The following is a 22,785-nucleotide window of genomic DNA, read 5'->3' as shown; positions in this document are numbered from 1 at the left end:
ATGGGTGCAGTTCCCAGACTGGCACTTGTTTCCTTTTGTCTTTAGTCTACCTGGTATACTAGCCTGCCAGGTACTGTGACTATGATGATTACACTGGAGGCCTAAATTGCCTTCCCTACTGCTTCCACTTTTATAGGTAGGGTCCCTGACCCTTAGCTTCTACTCCCTTTGTTGCACCCCAGATCTACAGCATTGCTTTGGGGCCTCTGCACCTCCCATCGCACCTGCGTTGCTTTTTCCTCGATCCGTGGTGCTCAGGGCTCTTATGATACTTCCAGGCTGTCGGAATTACTTTCTCGCAGGTCAGTGCTTCCATGCGGTGGCTTTGCAAGGAAACTGGTGTTCGGCTGGGGTGTGTTCTGCTTCTGGCTACCGGGGACACAGGAACTTTGCATTCTGCCTTCCTGGAGCAGTCTCTCCACGCTGGACCCACCTTGCGGTGGCGTGTTCCTGTCCGGCGTCCTGGTCTGCCTTCTCTTGGCTTCCTGCTTCCACGACCTCACAGTTGTTAGGAAGATATATCATTGTTATTCTTCTTCCCCTCTCCTAGTGAGACACCCAGCACTTTTTGCTGGACTTCTGGACCTTTTTCTTTAATCCTGAATGAGTGGAGCCTTTTTCCGCTCATTCATTCTTATGGGTTCTGTCTTTCGGAACTCTATTTTCTCCAGCATGGGGTCTGGCAAGGATGCACATGCTCATGAATATTCCCAGTCGTCAGGCCGGGAATCCTCGGTATAGGAAGAAATCAGTATCCGTATCCGTTTCGTTTCTGATCTGTCTTTCTTAGTAGTAACCAATCACTGGTCTCTGGGTCCTACTGCCCCCCCTAGCCAATGACTGCCCTCTCCCTAAGCCCCGCCTCTGGCAGCCATCCTCAGATTTTTACCGCACGCTCAAGTGTTGGGAGTCATCGTGCTTTAGCTCTCGAGTTTTTTGCTGCGTTTTCGCGCTTTTTCAGGAGATTTTCTCATTTTTTCGGTTTAATCGAGCCTCAAGCTCCACCGTTTCTACTTCCGACAACGGGGACCAGTTTCGGGATTCTTCTACGCCCCTCAAGGGTGAAGTTTTCGTTGTGTTTACACTTCTTGGAGTATTCCGGAAGATCTGCGGCCTACCTCAACGGACATGGCCCAGGACAAGGGAAGCTCGACACCCGGATCCAAGCTGTTCAGGTGCTGCCCTGGATGCGGATTGCAAAACGTTTTCAAGGACGACTAGCATTCGCGATGTCTCTATTGCCTTCATGAGGATAAGACGCACGTGGAGAAGGACTGTGCGTTCTGCAAGAACCTTTCGGAACGGACCAAACAAGATCGTCGTTCCCGCCTTGCCGCCTGGCTGGAGAAGGGCACAGCAGGTGAGAAGGCGAAGAAAAAGTCTGAGCGGGCTTCTAAGTCCTATAAGGGCGCCCTGGCGACGGGGGCCCAACAGAAGGCCAAGCACCGGGAGCGCCGAAAGTTCGGTCTCTTCAGCTGCCAGGCAGGACGCTACTTCCCCGGCACGTTCGACGACGAGCCAGCGCTCTGGTTCGGGGAAGAGGAAGTCCGAGAACCCGGGTAAGCCACTAGAGCAGACCCGGTCGATCTCGAAGGGGGAGCGAGGCACTGACCCTCCCCCAAGGCGAAGGCCCAGAACGCACCTAAGGTGGTGAGTGTCATGATGCCTACCCCCGGGCATCCGGATCGAGTCCATCAGCCCCCTGCACAGAAGATTAACCCTCTGCGGATTACGGCCCCTCAAGTACTGCCATACCTATTGTCGCTGGCCATAGCTGGACTGGCTCACACCTCCATCAAAATACATATGGCTGCCATCTCCCAATATACCAGGACTACGGGACGGGCGTCCTTGTGGCCTCATCGCCTGGTGAAGGAATTTATGAAGGGACTATTCCGATCATTCCCGCCGGTGAAGGCTCCTGCCCCGGCGTGGTGGGAGTGTAATGTGGTGCTGACAAGGCTCATGGGGGCCCTATTCGAGCCTATGCATTCGGCGCCTTTGAAGTTCCTGTCATGGAAGACAGCGTTCCTCGTGGCCATCACCTCCGCACGACGAGTGGGAGAGATCCAGGCCCTATCTTGCAAGCCTCCATACTTGACTTTTCATGACACGAGGGTGGTGCTGAGGACGCACCCCTCCTTCATGCCCAAGGTGCCGTCAGACTTCCACCTCAACGAGCCCTTGGTGTTACCAGTTTTCTTCCCGCCGCCTTCGACGCCGGCCGAGAGGACTTTGCACTCGCTGGATGTAGCTAAAGCGCTGAAGTTCTACGTGTACCACACGAAGAGTTTTCGGAAGACGTCACAACTGTTTGTGAACTTTGGGTCTGTGAATCGAGGGAAGGCTCTCTCGAAGACTTCTATTTCCAGATGGCTCTCCGGCTGCATCATGCACTGTCACCGGTTGGCAAACCGACCGCTGCCTGGCCGTCCGAGAGCCCATTCGACCAGAGCGATCGCTGCTAACACGGTGGTCCTGTCTGGTGTTCCCCTGCTGGACATCTGCAGGACTGCTACGTGGAGGTCGACGCACACCTTCACAAGATTCCACTGCGTAGATCGGGACTCCAGGGTCGGCCAAGCAGTGCTGCGCAACCTGTTCGCCTAAGGTGAGCCTGGTGAGGAGGTAAGAATTGCTTAATGTTGAGTTTTGGATGTTATGCTTAATGTTTAGCCTTTGCCACCTCCCGTGGTTGTGCATGTGTATACTGCTATGTATTCTTTTATTCATGAGCATGTGAATCCATGCCAGACCCCATGCTGGAGAAGGAACAAGTTACTTACCTGTACCTGTAACTGTTGTTCTCCAGCATGGGTCTGGCATGGATTCACATGCGAACCCTCCCACCTACCCCTCTGCGGCTCTTCACTTGGTCATACTGCCACTTGGCGTGCTACCAAATCTGAGGATGGCTGCCAGAGGCGGGGCTTAGGGAGAGGGCAGTCATTGGCTGGGGGCTGTATGACCCAGAGATCAGTGATTGGTTACTACTAAGAAAGACAGATCAGAAACAAAACTGATACTGATTTTTTCTTTACCGAGGATTCCCGGCCTGACGGGGAATATTCATGAGCATGTGAATCCATGCCAGACCCATGCTGGAGAACAACAAGTAGTTTACCTGTACTATGGAGTCTATTTTCCTCCAGAACTCTTGCAAGCATCTGTATTTTACTATTGCAGGACACTGCTCCCTGTGGGCAGTGTTGCTGGGGACCCTTAGGGTCCTCCTTTCAGGTTCTTTCTTTATCCTAGAGTAACTACAGTTCTTAAGGAAGGATAGAGAAATACTTAGTATCTCTCCTAAAACGTTAGTCTGAGAGATTGGCGCACTCCACCTTAAGTGGAGTGCCAAAAGGGATACTTAGTATCCCCCTTCTCACTGCTCCTGTGACTTTTTAGTCACATAGACCATCTTCTAGTTCTGGCTGGTGGCAATGGCCATGTTCTGCCAACTCTTGTGTAATTGTTGTACCGCAGACTATGACCATAGCCTCGGTAGTGCACAATAGAGGCACCTAAGTACCAACTTGGGGCCTCCCTTCTTTTTTCATCACTAGCGTGGTTGCTCTTTGTAGCCCTTATTCTGCCATTCTGGGAGGGAGCGTCCCCGCCTATGCTCCAGAGTCTCTGGGCAGGCAGCAAGTGAAGGAATTCCCTTCCCCCGAACCCCCCTGGCCTTTGTCTGCCAGAGTGCCTGAATAGAACCAGTTCCGACTGGGTGTATGGCTGTCCTGATTGGACAGCCAAACGCTCCTTTCTATAAATTGCTGTGAGAGATTGCAGAATAGTGTGTGCTAGAACTGTATAAATGGTGCAGCTCCTGGAGTGAAGAGCGAGTCGACCACTGGAAGCTGAAGTAACCGAAGATGACCCGAGACGCCGGCAGACCCTTTGCAACACTGAAGCAACCACTTCTGTCCTGACCCATTTTCTATGCGACAGAAGTTCAGAAGAGGACGATTCCTTTCCTTTGACTGGTGGGAACAACCAGTTCCAAGACTAACTTTGATATGAGCCATCTCCCGAGGTCCTGAGTTTCCAGAGTTGCAGAACCCTAATACCAGGAGACCTGCTGCCCATTTCAAGTGCATCGTTGTGGAAAGGCTGAATCTGTCCAAATCTTTGCTGAACCCTCAAGGACACTCCAGAGATCCAACCAATCCAGACCCTCATCAGTGTGCAGGACTGCAGGAAGCAGAGAAGATTGACTGGGTGAATCACATGGTTTGTTGGTGCTGCATAAAAGGTACAGAGTGACCAGAGAAGTTGCTGAAGTCGTGCCAGAGAGACCCCTCGAGACTGCTACTGAGTGGATGACACCCCTGCAACTCCCCCCACTCCATAGATTATCGCCACCAATAATATCACCTATGGCTGTTCCATGTATATCGATATTATTGGAGGGGATAATATTACCTGATACTGTAAAACAGACAAGAGTACAGAGACTTATGTAACACGTGCCGAGGGGTAAAAAGATGAGCATTCAGGCACGGCCAGTCCCGCTCACTCAAACCACAAAAAACCTGATAAAAAAGAACTGTGGGCATTGAGCCAGGGGACCCCCTGTTGGGGAGAATTCTAATTTCTGTGCTAATTCCCTTCAACCTTAGAGACCTTGAGCTCTTTTGCTGGACTTTATGATTTTTTTATCCTGGAGTGCGTGAGACCTTTTTCTCTCTCATGTATTTCTGATTTGACCTTTGTTTCTATGATTTTGGAGTCTGACAAACTCCATAGGCATCACCTTTTGTATTGTAACGTGACACACAGCACCTTCAGTGCAGTGCCATAGAAGCCCTTTGTATTTCTCTTAAGGGTCAAATACCTTCTCTTGCATAAACTACTGTTCCCAAGAGTAGTAAAGTGAAATTGACTTTATTTACCTTTTTCGCTTTGTAAACCCAGCACACGCCATTTTATGTGGAGTGTGGGGTGGTTACTTATTACACCCTTTGTCTACTTTCTCATGTAACATTTTTATGTTACCCTCACTACAATTAATGGTCGGTGACAGTGGTTTAATTTTCCGACCATTGTGCGTTTTTACCGCAGACTGAATCCTCAGCTGCAGTATTGCACCCAGGGGTGCCCATTTTGTCAAAATGGCCGATCTTCTTTTTTGTCATTTCTTGCTTCTGAGGTCTTTCTTGGGTTTTACTCTGCGCGCCAAACCAGATTTGGTCCCTTTGTTCATTTTGTCTTTGGCGGGCTTCAGTGCTGAAACCCACCTCTGGCTCCAGCGTGTCTATAAGGGCAGGAATCGAGGGAGGTCCCCGAAACTCCCTGTGCTTAGTCTTCTTGGGTACAGGAATGCACCCAAAGGTGATTGGCCGGCTGGCTGTCCTTTCGGGACAGCCACCCTGCTCTGTGAGCGACTGCTAGGCTGCGAATGAATGGGAGAAACCTGCATAAAGGTCGAGGTCTTTTGGACAGAAGGCAGTCAACCACTGGACAAAGAATCCGAAGGCGAAACAGGAAGAGAAGCTTGCTGCACCCTCCTGGACCGTTGAAGCCCTGCTGCAGTGCTAAAGCTCCAAATTTCATATCGACTAGAGAAGCCCGGAACGGACGACTTCTCCCCTTGGGTTGGTGGGACCAATCAACCCCAAGACTAACTTGCCTAGAACCCCTCTCCCTGCTGGCTGTACTTCCTTGCTGCTGCTGGAACTGAGTGCCAAGGGTCAAACACCAGAAACGAGTGCATTGTTTTTAAGATGGAACTGAGCTCCAGGGAGATCCTAAGGACCCTCTCGAAGAGTGCTGGACTCCAGAGGCAAAGGGAGCCCATAAGGGGTCCAAGAACTGCAGTGGTGCTATTGACCGGTTGCTGAAACCGCAAATTGCAGCAGATTTGAAAAGAGCCCTTTGCTGCCGCCGACCTTCAAACCTCAGTGCAGGAGTCCCCAGACGTCTTCCCTCTTGTCTCCACGACTGAGGCCCAGGAACACCGGATCTGCAGGACTGCAACAGGAACAGAAGCCAGCTGAAATCTCTTCTTCTAACCTAAGGTACTGTGTTAACTGAAAGGTTACTTATCTTTTTGGTGTGTAGCTTGTCTGTCTCACTGGAGACTTACAGAAGTTGCTTTTTCTGTAGAGTTGCTTGCAGCTTTGCTTTCCTAAGTCTTACAGCTGGTGCCCCAACAGTGATTCTTTTCTACAAACTCGATATAACATTGTGCAAGACTTTTGTGCGATCTTCAAGAAGTGCCTCAGCTCTCAGACGTTGGCTGCCCTGTCTTCCTGCAGACTCTTTTTCCAAATTGACGTTTTGTTTAACTGTCCCTCATAGGTGGTACAGAGGTTTTTTGTATTGCTCGGCCAAAGTTATCCTATACTTCATTGGGGGATTGTAAAGTACTTACCTGTTCAGAGAACTTGCTAACCTTTGTTTCCTTCCCTAACCTTTGCCTTTTCCACAAACTCAGTATTGCATTGAAGTGTCAAAAGTGATATATCAATGTCCACATTGTCCTTGCCATTGAAGTCACCTCAGGGTGTAGGAAGTGTCGGTGTCATCCCAAAACGGTATCTACTTAACTTTAATCTGAGGAAGTGTATTTTATTGTTGCATCTTGCCCTTTCTAAAGAAAGCTTATTTTGAAACTTACTGTTCAATATATCATTTTTTTACTAGACAATCTTGAGTATAAGTGTTATTTGGATACTTATCTCTGTGAATCTCTGTGAATCTCTGTGAATCTCTGTGAATCTCTGTGAATCTCTGTGAATCTCTGTGAATCTCTGTGAATCTCTGTGAATCTCTGTGAATCTCTGTGAATCTCTGTGAATCTCTGTGAATCTCTGTGAATCTCTGTGAATCTCTGTGAATCTCCGTTACATCTCTACAGCTCACAATTACCCCTTTTGAGAAGTCTGGCTGCTCAGTCACTCTACCAACTTGTGTAGTACAGACCTATACCAACAGTTGGGTATCTATTGCCAAGAGGACAAGGCTGGTGCAGTTACTACATACAATCTTTCCCAACACCCCCTCTGACGAAAATATACTGACAGCGGATCCTTGTTAAGCGCCTGCTGAGTTCATTAGTCTCACTACAGAAATGGCTGCCTCTACAGAAGATTTTGCAGCAAGTTTTCTCGAGTTTCCGGACAAGTTTAATGCCTCCTTTCAACAACGGTTTACCTCCTTTACCACAGAAATTAGGCAGTCACTATCTGACTTTTTCAAAGATAGAGCGTCCCTCACGGAACGTGTCAATACCAACGAGCAGGCAATCCAGGAATTAACACAGGATAACAAACTGTTGGATATTGCCCTAGAAGAACTAGCCAGGCTGAAACACAATATGGAAATACAATGTGAACATCTTAAGAATAGATCAAGACAGTCGAACATTCAGATTCGCAATTTACCGGAAACAATCTTGGATCCAGAACTAAAAGACACAGGTCTCGGGTCTAATTTCAGGTGAAGGAGCCACTGTACTGCTAGACTGGGTGCATAGGACTAGACCGACAAGAAATGATCCTGGAGCCCGCCCACCCGATGTTTTGGCAGCCTGCACATCATTTCCACAAAGAGCAAATTCCCAGGGACGCAAGGGCATCTTCGCCAAGCACTTATAATGGCAGCGAGATTCAACTTTATCAATATCTCTCGCGGAAAACCTTGCAGAAACATTGAGTGTGAGATGCAACCGGTCATGAAAACGTTAGAACTGCGAAATATCTAATATTGGTGGACATTTCCTTTTGGACTGGTTTCCTCTCTGGAGGGGAGACCGCATAGGATCACTTTCCGACCAGCAGGAATGTTCTTGTTGCGAATCGAAGATGACATGGCGTGTCCTACGCAGACCGCTGCAGATTGTGCGGATCAACAATCTAAACCCTGGGAATGGACAACTATAACTCGGCGTGGTAGAAGGGATAAGCTAAAACTGAAGAAGATTGGAAGGCACGTCTCATGTGCCCAAACTTTAAAAAAAACAGCATAAGGAAGCACAGGAGAAGGCGAACACAGGAGTAAAGTTTAAGAACTGATATTTACTTGCTCATTTCATTCAGACGGAACACACCATCTTGGAATAATCTGTTCAGGTAACTGATGAGGGTTAGGGGGGGGGTGTAATACGATCCCCTGCACATTGCTCTGGGGTTAGTTAATCAACATCTGGGGTTAGATATCCTGGGTTATGTTTGGTACCGTGGCTCACACCAGGGGACAATGTTTGGGTAATTTGTTGGGTTAGTTAGATTTGGGTTGGGGGATTATAGATGGGGACTGGGTGAACGTTGTAGGGGGTGGGAGTTACGATGCATGGTTTTTGACTACGTCAACAAACATTCCTGTTTGTGCAAGATTGCCATGATGTGTTTTTTCAATAAGAAAATTCAAATGCCTAACATTAAATATTCGAGGTCTCAATGCTCCAGCGAAGCGTTGGAAGTTGGAATCTCTCCTGGTGTGGCCCCAACCAGACTTGGTGGTGCTCCAAGAGACACATATATGTTTAGCTGACCGATCCAAGCTCCGACTACGACGATTCTCGGTTGTATTGCAGGCTAACGCAGTGGGCAAAGTAGCTAGGGCACTGTTGGCATTTGGGACTAGTCTACACACCAAGGTGCTTCGAACCAAAATTCACAAAAGGTTGTTTTTGCTACCTTAAAGATGGGCATACAGAAGATTACAGTGGCATCAATATATGCACCCAACACTGGCCAAGAGGGCTTGAAATCAATTCTTACACTACTAGAATCTTTCACTAAAGGGGAGATTATTCTTCTGGGAGATTTTAATATGGTCTGGGACCCTATCGAAGCACTGTTTCCTGCTTTACGCAATCTCTGCCATACAAATTACTCGAACAAAAATGACCTTTGTTGACATTGGTAGATGTTTGGCCAGCACTTAAAGGATCAGAAAAAGGATTTACCTTCTACTCACACGTCCACGGATCCTTTTCCCGTATCGACTACGCTCGGGTCTCAAAGACTCTATTAGGTAAACTCAAATTGCATGGCAGGCAATCACACTTTCAGACCACGCGCTGCTTATTATAGACCTGGAAATTGACGCAGGGACTCTGGGCTTGGCGCTTTCCGTCTGAATTCATGGCAGACCCAGTACTGAGAGGGAAAATTGAAGGGAAGATGGAGTTCTTTGAAATTAATCCGTTGCAAGGGATCGCAACTAATGTGACATGGGATGCATTTACAGCAACCCTTCCCGGTGAATTAACAGCAGAAGCTGCTAATAGATTTAAACAAAAAATCGCATTAGAGTTAGAGCTGAAAAATTAGTTGCAAAGAGCAATGGAGAAAATGGCAGCACAAGTGGGTCCAGCTATCCAAAGAATACAGAGCAGTGAGGGGTAAATTTAGTTTACTTCAGGCTCAAAAAGCAGAAAAATCCTTATAATGCCTCCAGCTAAAATATTATGTTAAAGCCAACAAAGTGGACCACTTATTGGCCAGACAATTACGCCAAAGAACAGCATCACAAACTATCCAGAGGATAATTACCCTGCGGGGCAAAAGCCACAGAAACTTCGCAAATCACCTCCGTTTTATTTATTCTTTTCAGATCTCTATAGTTCGGAATACAGAAGCACAGGCTACATAAGGATGGTTGATCGCCCCTGAATAGATCCAGAGGAGGGGGACCTGCTTGAACCAGACATTACTCAAGAGGAAGTACTAAGGGTCATGAACGCTCTTCCTTTGAATAAATCACCAGGCCCAGACTGATTCCTAAACCTACAACCTATATAATTCATTCAGTCAGGCCGCATATCTGTTACCATGGAAGAGGCTAAGATCGTGTTATTCCCAAAATATGGAAAAGATACTAGTAGATGCGGATCATATCACCCCATAGCCCTTATAAATTTGGACGCTAAAATGTATACAAAAATATTAGCCATAGAATGGAAGATCTCCTCCCCACAGTTATCCATCCAGACCAATCCGATTTTTATAAAACGCCAGCAAACACACGTCAATATTAGGCGTCATTGCCACATTTTAGAAAATGTGGAAATCAAGATATCTTGGCAGTCTTGCTTTCTCTTGATGCAGAGAAAGCTTTTGATCGGGTCGTGTGGTCCTTCCTCTTTCTGGTTCTGGCGAAATTGGGCTTTGCCCGAAATGTATAGATAAAATTAGGGCAAATTACAGACCGCTGTGCACAAGGCTGCTGATAAATGGACAACTTGCGCCTTCTATCTCTCTGTAACGTTGGAGGACATTCATGGAATAGACTTTAAAGGGGTACCACACAAAATCATGGCATATGCTGATGTCATGCTATTGTTTCCGATCCAATAAATACCTCGCTAGCGGTGGAAACCGAGTTAGTGAAGTATGGCTCTGTAGCACATACAAAATCAGATATTTTGATTCTTTCCCTTCCACCGAACACTGTGTAATCCCTGAGACTACATACACAATTTGGTTGGGCACAAGAAATTAACTGTTGGGCATTACTATAACACCCACGGTGGCCGCGAAATATGGAGCAAACTACCCTCTACTGCTGAAGGAAATCATGGGGAAAATAGTCAAATGGGGTCTGCTAACTATCTTGGTTAGGTCGAATCAATACGATAAAAATGGTTATCCTCCCTAAATAACTTTACTTCTTTCAGGCATTACCAATCCGGATACCAACCTCCTTTTAGAAAGAATTACATAAGAGCAATGTTTGATTTTGTATGGAATAATAACCCCCCACGTGTGGCATTGGATGTTTAAATGAAACCTACAAACAAGGGAGGCTTTGGTCTGCCAAATTTTCGTAAATGTTATCGAGCAGTACAAATGCGCATAGTAAAAGACTGGTGGTGTGCAGACACTGGAATGCAATGGCTTCAGATGGAACGTGCAATAGGGGGGGCGCACAACTTGGACACTCTGTGGCTGCCTAAATGTGATCGCTCTCCGAACATTCATAAGCAAAATCACAAGCTTAGTAGATGTTTTGGGACACAGCGGTTAAGCAATATCATTTCACTAAGTTTCCCCTCACCATTCACGCCCTTATTCTCTAATCCACGATTTACTCCAGGTCTTGACTCACGGGCATTTAGTAAATGGAAATGGGCTGATGCACAAAGCTACGGGACCTCTTTCAGTGCATAGATCCCAAACCTTTCACCCAATGTAAGCAAGATCTAGGGTTAAACGAATTAGCACGATTCCAATATTTTCAGGTTGGGCACTGGACTTTAGCCCACCCGAATAAACAGGCCCCGATTAGGGGCTTAACTAAGTTTGAAAAATATATCATCTCTAACCCTGGGAATAAGGCTCTTATTTCAAACCTGTATAAAAGGATAGCGGAAGCTACCCCCAGCACCTCACCACATTACAAGCAACGTTGGCATTTTACATTGGGAGAACAGCTTCCGCAGACAGAATGAGAGGCTGTTAGAGAGCAGAAATGTGCTAATTCCCTTCTACCTTAGAGACCCCCAGCACTTTTTGCTGGACTTTAGGACGTTTAATTTGTAACCTGGAGAGTGAGCCTTTTTTCCCACTCACATATTTTTCTGTGATTTGGACTGTTTCTTTTGACTTTGCAGTCTGACAAACTCCATAGGCATCATCTTTACATTGTGACACACTGCACCTTCAGTGCAGTGACACAGGGAAGTCTCTTGGATTTCCCAAAGGTTTAAATACCTTCTCTTGGTGAAACTACTGTTTCCAGGAGCAGTGAAGTGAAATTGACTTTACTTACATTTTGTAACTTTCTAGACCCAGCACAAACCATCTTACAATAGGGTGCTGGGGGCGATACTTAGTATCCCCTTTCTCTAGTTTTTCATGTAACATTTTTGTTACCTTTTCTATAATGAATGGCTGGTGGCAGTGGTTTACTTTTTCCTACCATTGTGTTTTTACCGCAGGCTGCAATTGCAGCTGCAGTAAGACACCCATGGGTGCCCATTTTGTCAAAATGGCCCGGTCTTTTTTTGTCATTTCTTGTTGGAAAGGTCCTTCTTGAGATTTACTCTGCTTGGCAAACCAGGTTTGGTCCCTTTGTTCGTTTCGTCTTTGGCGGGATTCATTAGTGAAGCCCGCCTTTGGCTCCAGCGTGTCTGGCAGGGGCACGAAGTGAGGGGGGTGCCTGAAACTCCCTGTACTTAATCCCCTTGGTTACAGGAATGCACGCAGAAGTGATTGGCCGGCTGGCTGTCCTCGGAGGACAGCCACCCTGCTGTGTGAGTGTGAGATAGGCTGCGAATGAATGGGAGAAACCTGGAAGAGACGCCTGCTGCAACTCCTGGACCTCCGATTTCACTTCGACTAGAGAAGCCCTGCAACGGACGACTTCTCCCCTTGGGTTGGTGAGACCAATCAACCCCAAAGTGAACTCGTCGGGACATCCTCTCGGAGCTGGCTGTACTTCCATTGCTGCAGCAGGAACTGATTGTCAGGGAGAGGAACAACAGATCGGGTGAACCGTTCTTGAGTCGGACCCGAGCTCCAGGAAGATCCTCCGGACTCCCATGAAGCAGCACTGACCAAGCCTGAGCCACCTCAACAGAGTACTGGACCCCAGAGAGGAGGAAAGTCCATTAATGTATCCGAGAACAGCAGTGGTGCTATTTGCGAGAGACGCAAGGAGCTGAAACCACGAAGTGCCGCTGACGTTAGCCCATTGCTGCAGCCAACTTTCCATTTGTAGTGCAGGAGTCCCCAGATATCCTCCCTCTTGTCCCCACGACTGAGACCCAGGATCTGCAGACCTACAACTGGAACCGAAGCCAGCTGGGAACCAATTTCTTCAAACCTAAGGTACTGTAAAACTAAGGGGTTGCTTACCTCTTGTTGTGCAGCTTTGCTAGCTCTTAGTTGAGACTTGTCTTGGTTGCTTTTGTGTAGAGTTGCTTGCAGCTTTGCCCCACACAAGCCTCCCAGATTGTGGCCCTACAGTGATTTCATTTTCTACAAAGATTTCTAATATATTGTGCAAGACTCTTTTTACCTACTTGCAAGAAGTGCTTCAGCTCACCTTGACTTTGCTCAATTGACATTGGCTGTCCTGGCTCCCTGAAAGACTCTTCCTACATATGACTTTGTGCTTTAACTATCCCTCAACAAAAGTCACACATTAGATAACCCTTTCCCAGCTACACAAGTTAATTTACTTGCATTGGAGGGTTCAAAAAGTACTTACCTGCTGAAGAATGTGTTAACCATTGTTTTATTCCCTCATATTTTCCTTTTGACACCAACCTCAGGATTGCTCTAAATGTGCCAGTGATATATCGATGTCCAGTGTCCTAGTTATTTAAGTCACCTCAGGGTGTAGAAGGTGTCTGTGTACTGTCCCAAATGGGTATCTACTGATTTATTGAAGCTGAGTGTGTAGTGTTGAAGTATGTTACACATGTTTGCTCCCTTCTAAAGAAGGCTTATTCAACTGACTGTTAAATTAATAAATAAATATTTAATCAAGAAAATCAAGTAAGTATTTATTTGGATACTTGTCACTGTGAATCTGTGTGTAATAACCCTACAGCTCACATTGTCCCCTCTTGAGATAAGTCTGGCTGCTCAGTCACTCTACCGACTTGTGTAGTACCTGCTTATACCAAAGGTTGGGTTAACTATTGCCAACAGGACAATGCTGGTGCAGTCTTCTACAGTGTACTGCATACAATGTTGCCCAACAGTGGTCGTTTTTTCGCCTGGCTTGGCCAGGTCCATGCACTGTTATCGGAGTCTATCATAAATGATGAATCAATGGGAGGAAGGAAGTCCTTAGAATATAAAAATTACATGTTATTAATTTATTTGTTTTCGTTTTTTGCTTTTTGGTTTTACAAAGGAAAACCTATACAAAATGAGTAAACAATTACTTGAGTACAGAATGAGTATTGATACAATATAAATAGTAAACAATTTCTTAAATAGAAAATACATTTTTTATATTTATTTCAGCGATATACTGCAAAAACCAACACAAATAATTAAACATACAAATAACCAAATAAGAACATACTTCATATCTTTGCAGAGCAATATTATAGAAGCCAGGTGCAGAAAGCATACATTATCCTGCTCTAGCCACAATATGAAGATGTTCTCTTAATCACACTAGTTCAGGAGGTACCATTAAAGGGTTTCAAATGCACAAGGCCACATATATCTGCCAGGAACCGAACAATTGCGATCTTAAGCCCCACTGAGGTCCCATGTAGCATATCCCACCATACAGAGGCCAGAAAAAAACTCCCCGGGTCTGGGACAAATTTTGCAAAGCTTGCAGTACGTTGGAGACTAATGGAAGGTGTCTAAGAGTTTTCTCTTCTTTCTCACTTCTGCAGAATCTACACAAGAAGGGTCCACCCTCTTTACCAACTCTGACCTTCATTATTTCTCCGTTTAATAGCCCATTAAAACGGAATCTTAAATATGCATTCCTCCACATAGGAGCCGGAAAACGGACAAAGTAGATTTCTGGGGTGCTTAATCTCTTGAAATGTGACACCAATTGATTGTATAGTTTAGATTTGTTGACCAGTTCCATAGTTGGAGCCCAGTCTGATTATTACATTAGTTTCACACGCATAGGAATTTTTACAAGGCTGTTTGACCCAATTTTCACAAGAGCATTTAGGCAATTTTCATTTAAGCGAACAATTAAATCCATCTCCTGATTTCCAAGTTTCGTAGTAATACCCAATTTTATGTACAGAGTGCTCCCAGTCTCCAGCATAAGTTTCCTGTAAAGGGTCATACTTTTCTAGTCCACCGCACTAGCTAAGATTGGAGGCCCAGCTTGTATCTTAAGGTTGTTAATGGCACACATTTCGGGAGACAAATGAGAATTGATGGCCAAATTTATGCCTCTACCCTGTGCATATCAATCTGCATACTTACAGGAAATAATTCCAACCCATAGCATAGTTTTGGTATCACCTTTAGCTTATAGAAACGTATTAGTGGAGACAAGCAGTATCTACGGTACTTCCCCACAACATTTCTCATTTGAGATATAAGACAACCGGCCTTCTCCAATATAAAGTATAGATAAGAGTGCTTCCTGGGGTTCTCAAACAGGGAATCCCAGGTATGGCATTGATGAATGGATTGCCAGTCTTACCTTATTCAAGGACCAACTGTATTTGTTGTTTTTTTGCGAAAGCTCAGACACATTATCACTGATTTTTTCGCATTTATTACAAGACCTATCAAGGTCATATAGTTTGAGAAGGTCGTTAAGAGATGCAGTAGGCCATGAGGTGTACAATCAATTAACAGGAAATCGTCTGCATAGGCACACCAGCATATTTTAAGGTCCCCTATTTTTGGAGAAATAAACGCTCCGTTTTTCCAATTTCGAGCCAACATCTGAAACATAGAGGTTGAATAGGGTTGGAGGGAATATACAGCCCCCACGCAATCCATTGAATGTTTCTATAGGGCAAGATAAAAGACCCTCTCTATTCAGACATACTTGTATCTTGGAACATTCATGCAAGTGGATCAAAATAGTAAGAATTTCATCAGGAATTCCCCCACGATGATCATTTGAACCATAACAATAAGCAATCGACCAAGAAAGGTCCATGGCTGCTATAAATATTGGAGTGGCATTTTTGGTCCACGCTCTCGCTTGCATTAGAGACAATCCTCCCAGCTCAGTGCCTGCTTCTTTGCGTAAACCAAACTGATTGGTCTATAGTATGGCATTTGTTTCTACCCACTCATTAAGTTTCTCCAATATAAGACCAGCAAAGATTTTGGAATCTGCATCTAATAATGCAATGGCCCGATAGTTAACATAATCCATTCAACTCATAGGTCATATTTCTTAGGGCATACAAGTTTATGAAATACCCTGCCCAAATTTCCTCCTCTATTGAATTGGTCAGTAGTTTGGGGCAATTCTATATGATTAATCAGCTGCCAAAATTTGCGTGTGGATCCCGCCTTCAACGATGACATTGCTTCATTATCTTCCTGAAGCATAGAGGTCTTATATCATATTAGCCCGTTTTTTAACCATTGTTTGTTTTGAGCCTTTGAGATGCTGCTCTTCAGCAATCTCCTAATCTCCCTTTTACATTTTTGTAATATTTGACTCTCGCCTCGTAGACTTGTTTATGAGGGGCCCTCAAAGATTTTCTATTTGGGTATTTTATAGTTTGGTCTGTAAATAAGTTGTGAAGTTTATGAGTAAAGATTCCCCGCCTCAATTCAAGGGAGTTGTGATGAAAATTAGATACAAATACCTTGTTTACTCTTTGTATATTATCATTGCGCCAAATAATACTCATTTTTGAAACGTTTAATTCTAAATTTTGTAGGGGAGCACAGAGAGTAGAGAGATATAGCCACTTCTAGAAGACGGTGATCGCTCAGACTGGTAGGCTGAATATTGAACGAGTGACTACATTAAGAGTGACTGAGACAGAAAAATATAGTCAATAATAGAAGCATGATGGCCATCAGTCCAAGTGTTCGGATCCAAGTGTGGTTCTAGGGTCGAGTTTACTGAGAAGACCCCAATTTGTAAATAAAGAATGCCAAATCTGACCCTGCAAATATTTCCTGGGGCCCCCCATAGGGCCACCTATTATTTGCATATTCCCTTCCATATATGGAATAAGAATGCTGAGATCCGATATACTTTGAGCGGGGGGTGGGGGGGTTGTGCAGTAAAAGGGATATCCACATTTGTCGCTCAATATCACAATCTGCAGTCCATCATATTTTAACATTTCAGCCATGATCAATGCATTGATGTTCGCAATCATAGCTTGCAAATTTAAAAGCGGCCTTCTGTAAATATTTACTAGGAGGGTGACAAAAGATCGACTGGCTGCATTTATCTTTATAGTTACTGCCAGGGCACTCAGAGGGAAGGGGGTGTCCTGTTTTACCCTTTCTAGCGGGTAGTTGACGGAACTCAAAGCCATCCAAATGGAAAGCCTCAGTCATCCAAGTTTCTTGTATACAAATGATGCTACCCTTATTTAGTCTTTCACAGAATGCTGGATAAGAGGAAAGATGAGCATGACCGCGTGAATTCCATGATATTTGGATGTCCAGAGGTTTGTTAAAGACTTGATTGTAAAGATTTCAACTGGGGGATGGAATCGCGCAGTGATAATGTTAACCATCTCCAACTGATCTGATCTTCCACCTCTTTCAGTCCACCAGGTGAAGCTCTCATGGGGTCCGCCCACCCTAGAGTGTCAATCACTGTCCCCCTCGCTACCTCTTCCTGATTGAAGACCCTCAAACCCAGACAAAAAATTAGCACGTCATGCCCCAACCGATTGAATTGTGAAATCTCTGCCAGAATTGCTTCTTACACTACTCTAGAATTGAAAACCAATCTCATAGTCATAGCGGTCGGGGTGAAGGAAGTCCACCAGTTTTAAGTTGGCCGATGACAAAAGTCTCAATACAGGAATCTCGTTAAACAGAGCAAGAAACCTTGTCCTATTTAGAGAGGAGGGACCACCGCTGTCAAACAGATGGTATTACAGTGTAGTACACTGGGATTGTCGGGGAAAGGAAAGAGGCCTCCACTGGACATTTCTATGATCACTCTGGGCTACTGAATTGGGAATATTTTTAGGTTGCTCTTTACTGCGTGGAAGGTTGGCCAAGCAATCTGGAAGGTTGCTCTCTGAGCACACATTTCCCGGTATATCACTGTGAGAGGCTGGAGCCGCCTCACTCGCCAACATTTTGCCTTGCACAGATCTACCTTTACAGGCTGTGAGCCATAAGCGCTCAGCACTATTTCAGTCGAAGGCCTGCTCCCCCTGACAGTTTTGTTTCGTGAAATAGATGCTGGCCTACTTTGTCTAGTGTCAAGCATCTGAGACACTGTGGATCTAATAGGAGCTTGTAATTGGAAGGTATTTTGAGGGCCAGCATCATGCTTTTCACTGATTAACAAGGGTGCATTCTGAGCGTTACATATAACCGCTGGAACAGTAGATAAAGCCATTGCCCTCGATTCCCTCTGACCTTTAACTTCCCTGCAGAGAAGGACCCTTCTGGCTTGCCCCTCTATCAGTTGTAAGTGCTTTCTTCAGAGGTTCTGATTGTTTTATCTTTGCTACGCTCAGATCCCCTACTGGACTAATCACAATGGCACTCGATGTTACAGCTTCCTTATCAATCAAGGGCAAAGGGGCAATTTTTTTATTCTTTTTGAAAAAATCTGGTACATCCTTATAGGGACAGCATGATTATTTAGCTTTTCGGAAGATATGGCGGTGCTCGCTTTATTGGGACTTGAAGGATTTGTGACAGCCTTGTTTGAGCTGTTTTTTTTTTTTTTTTTTAAGTACCCTTATATTTCATTTCGTCTGTAAGAGTAATTTCCGCGCTGCAGCCCCCGCCCCTGTCTCGTATTGATTCATTGGCAGAGTCAGTATCCATGCCATATGCCAAATTTCTGGAGACCGCCATTTCCTCTGTTATTATCTTACACCAATGATTGCGGGAGGGTTTGTTTAAAGCTCTGGCCCCATTTGATTTTAAAATTGCATGCGTGTTTCTGGTTTCTTTTTTTAGTTTTATTGTTCTTTTTACTCTGAGAAATCTCATCTGATGGAATACACGCCTTCCCCAGAGTCTCAGAATTTACTTCCCCAGACTGAGATGGGTAGGTTGGCGTAACTGGGGGTAACAGTACCTTCTCAAGCAACCCACCCTGATTATACCCAGTTTCCTGTTCTCTAATTGGGGATTTAAGTGTCGGGCGGTGATTTGCCAATAAATTCACGGCAGCAGTGAGATCGGCCAAATACTTTATTATGGTATTCAAACAGATGGTATGCTCCTTTAGCTCAAGTGCAATCCCCATGGCGGAACTCTGCCCCCCCCTTAGCATACTCCTGAGATAGAGCAGGTTGAGCAAATGGTAAAGCTTTCTCCTCTCCTCCTCATGCCTCAGTGGATATTGCGAGAGTTCTAGCAGGCGGGCGTCCTCCGCACTGAAAGCCAGAGGCATATCGAGAATAGAATGTTCTAAATGTACACCATCATGTCCGATTTTCTTTCTAATTTACCTGAAAGTAGCAATGCTATTGAAGAGGGAAGTAAACGGCAAGAGCACCTGGCCCCCTTCCACCGGCAAACAGGCACTCCTCGTGGCGTGCGTGCCTCACTATTTGTATAAAGGGGTGGAGTAAGGGGCGTCAGCAACCGCCAGTCGTCATACAGTCAGAGGCGCACTCTGGCTCAAGAGTCAGCAGGTCACATGTTATTAATGTTCTTTCTGATCACTGTTCCTTTCATGGATTCCTCGTAGCCCTCCCTACCTGACCCTCTTGACGGATAGCTTGTACGCCTTTTCGCTTCTACGGTTCCTCGGCTGCTGAGTGCTAGCGAGAAAGGCGGAACTGAGGACATGGGGTACAGTGCCTCAATGTATACTAGCCCTGACGTCTGGTTCGGCGTGGGGTGCATTGAGGGGAGCCAATGCAAAGTCATGCTCCTCCCCCTGGTGGCACCAGCATTTCCAAATATCAGCTGTGCGGGAGATAGAATATCAAAGATGAGGAATCTGTGGAAAGAACATTCATCAGCAAGAACATTACTGAGAGGTACGTAATATGTTCTACTGTGGTAAACTACTTCACTCAAGGTTTCTCAGAGGTTTTTCATTGTAGAAGTTTGACATTCGTTTTGGTATTTTTGGATCAATTGCTTGTCCTAACTTATCTAAATGGCTTTCCAGGGTATTGGCTATTTGCCTTAGGGCTATTCTCTTGCTTTTTTCCCCTCTGCTTATATTCCCACTGGTCATTGTCCGCTCAAATGTTTTCACTCTTAAGTCTTGGCCCTTTGCGTGTTCTTTTCATCACCCTCTGCTTTCTTCCCATTACTCTGACTTGACCCATTATAGATGCATTTTTCTGTCCTGCCTGTTCCTGCTATGTATTTTACTCTGCCCTCTTTCCCTCCCATATCTCATTATATTGAACTTCATTTCCCCACACTGCTTCGTTTCTGACTTACTCAATATGCCTGATTCAATTATGTCTTTGCATTAAAGTCTTCAAACAATGATTTGGAAGGAAACGCGTATGTTTTTTTTTGTAAGGTTGTACACATTGACCTCTGTGCTCTGCATTGTTCGCTGAAACAAGATGGACAATTCTGTATACAGACAACATTCACTGTGTGTATAACACAACTGATGGCGTGTTTCCTTTGGTTTCAGAAAACGGAGTAAATGGAGCAGTAACATCTAATGGAGCAGACTCTCCTCGTAGCAAGAAAGAAAAATCCTCCTAAACGTTGCTACGTTTACCTGAACCAATGTTCCCAAAGAAATTTGCTTTTTGCTCTATAAAATGAAAAGTCCCTTCTGTGCAGATTCTTTACTTTTATGAGTGATGTAAAATTCACTTTTCCAAGGCTGGTTGGTTGCATAATTTCAACTCTTGGATCCTTATGACAGAGGTGCTGCATCTCACAGAACAAAATTGTCACACAAAAATACTTGGAAAACATTTTTTTAAGCTGGTTACTTGGGTTGTAATGCCTGTCTATGAGAAAAGATCGTTCGTGGACGACATTTTAAATTTCTCTTTACCCTCTGTTTCTTTTAGATTCTTACTGTACGTGTCAGGAAATGTCCATACTAAAGTTTACTGTTCCATAAACAAAATAGCCCTCTCCTCTTCAACATATATTCTTTTCATGTTAAGGTACAGCCATGAAAAGAATGACTTTTCTTTAAATGTTTAATATCCATTTTAGATGTAGGTCTATAGCTTTGATTGGAGTTAGAGCATAGCCATTGGAACTATTCAAACCACTAAACGCCTGAGTTGCTTTATTGGCTGGTGAATATTACCTTATGATTGCCAATATTTGTCTTAAACAGACACACCAAATCTGACATGTTTAAATGTTACGCAGAATTGTTACTGCCAAAAAAGAGTAGGGTGTCCTTTTCCAAATGTACAAGTTGCCTGTAAAGAAGCATACTTCTTGATGCATGCCTTACATGTATGAAAAATGGAATACCGAGAATAAACTGTGTCTGTTGGGCAAAGTAGTCTGATTTACAAGGTGATGAGTTACTGAGCATAAGTGGCTCAGGCAGACTGTTTTCAGTGTGAGAAAAAATGTAAAGCACCACAAGTGCACATTCTTGCTGCATAGCACCGTTCTAGTTATAAGGTGCGTTGGGAGATGTGCCAAACTTTTTGATTGGCATGTGACGGCACATATTTGACGATGATGGCTAGCATGTACAAATATTTGCTCTGGAGAGCATTGGAGATGTTCAGGGGAGGTTATTTAGGTCACTCGATACCTGAGGGCCACTTAATTTCCAAAGTCTGCTAGTTATCCACCAAACCAAAAATGTAGCAAATTCACTGATTCATGGTTATAATTTTAGGATGTTTGGCCTCCTGGCCAAGAAACCAAGAGATCATGTATCACCCTGCTGTGTCACCTTCAACAGGTACTTGCGCAAAAAACATTTCTTATGGCCAAACTGGTCGTGGTTTATCTATGTAGATGCTCTGGGCATCACCAAAGAGTCTTCAGAGCAAATTCCATTGCCCTTAATGAGATTTACATCATGGATCGAACTAGATGCACAACACATTTTGCCCACAAGCTTTATTTCTTGACTATGGCATCGAAGCGTTGGGACACATTTATATCTACAACGGTGGACATGGAGAGAAATAGACTGGTGAGAGGGTTCCGGGCGGTGGGGAGGGATTGGGGTCCTGGAGAGCGGGGGGCAGGATGAAGTGATAATTGTGACCTTTGTAGTTTCCTATACATTGGAGCTACTGCTTTATCTCCATCTTTAATTGTGAAACATGAAATAGGATTCGCTATACACAGCATATATATTTTTGGATAAAAATAATATATATTTATATCTTTACTAATAAAAGCTTGAAAAGCTTTTTTTAAAAATAAATGTTGATCTACTATGCTGTAATTATGACAAGTGTGTTATCCTTTGAAAAGCATTAAGTATTTGATGTAGATTGAATTTATTTTACTTGTTTGGGACCAGTTCACAATGTAAGTTTGCTTGAACAATAAACCTTGTGTTCTACATTGGGTATGTTGGGAATTAAATGGATTTGATGCTTTCAGGGGGTGGGTGGGTGGTGGTGTTTGTCATGATGTCCTTGTTTAAAAACAAATCTTTCTTGCTCTCTCCAGTCCCCAATATTGTCTGCCGCCAACACTTACACCTTAACACATGCAGTTATGTAATTACAGTGTTGCAAAAATATTTCTTGTAACAAGTGTGACCTCCAGTTTTAAACAAGCGCAAACATGGTATGTGAAATGTGATTGACAACTGTAGATATATAGAACAAATATATATGAAAGGATATCAAGCCAAAATAAACATTTTTTACTTGTATGTTGTATTATTCTGTTATGCTAGTTAGCGGCTGAGTTCTATTCTCAAATTCTTGTTGTTCAGTGAGCAAATAGGATATGGTTGCTCATTGGAGAAATTTGCCGGAAATTACTGAGAATAGGGGATAATGTTACAGAAGCGCTCCTGTTGACGTCCCCTTTTTGAATTCGAACCAAGCATTGAATGGTGACCTATGCAAAGCGTGGAATTCTAAGCAGATACAAACCATAGAAAGGTTACTGGGGAAGTAATGTGTGTGTGAATTAATACTCGGATCTTTAGAGTAATACTTGTTGTTCGGGACTGTTCATCGTCGGAGATCACTCGACAGCTCCTACTACTTGCCTGAGACGGTCCATCAGTAGTGGGCCTTGTGGTTGCGGAGTATTGTCAGTTGACGGTCAGCAGTGT

General features: G+C 44.5%; 1 protein-coding gene across 1 annotated transcript in view; it reads left to right on the top strand.

Annotated features, from left to right (window-relative positions):
• The window catches only part of TRAM1 (translocation associated membrane protein 1), a 519,069-nt gene extending 498,045 nt beyond the window's left edge, over positions 1 to 21,024 (top strand). The window contains exon 11 of the mRNA XM_069621183.1: positions 20,185 to 21,024. Within this exon, the coding sequence (XP_069477284.1) occupies positions 20,185 to 20,258 (74 nt within the window). The 3' untranslated portion in view covers positions 20,259 to 21,024. The remainder of the gene's footprint in view (positions 1 to 20,184) is intronic.
• Positions 21,025 to 22,785: the final 1,761 nt, after the last annotated feature.

This window comes from Ambystoma mexicanum, chromosome 5q, assembly GCF_040938575.1.
Source record: "Ambystoma mexicanum isolate Mex_15411 chromosome 5q, UKY_AmexF1_1, whole genome shotgun sequence".
In the NCBI taxonomy this organism is placed as follows: domain Eukaryota; kingdom Metazoa; phylum Chordata; class Amphibia; order Caudata; family Ambystomatidae; genus Ambystoma; species Ambystoma mexicanum.
This window is presented reverse-complemented; position numbering and strand designations above follow the sequence as displayed.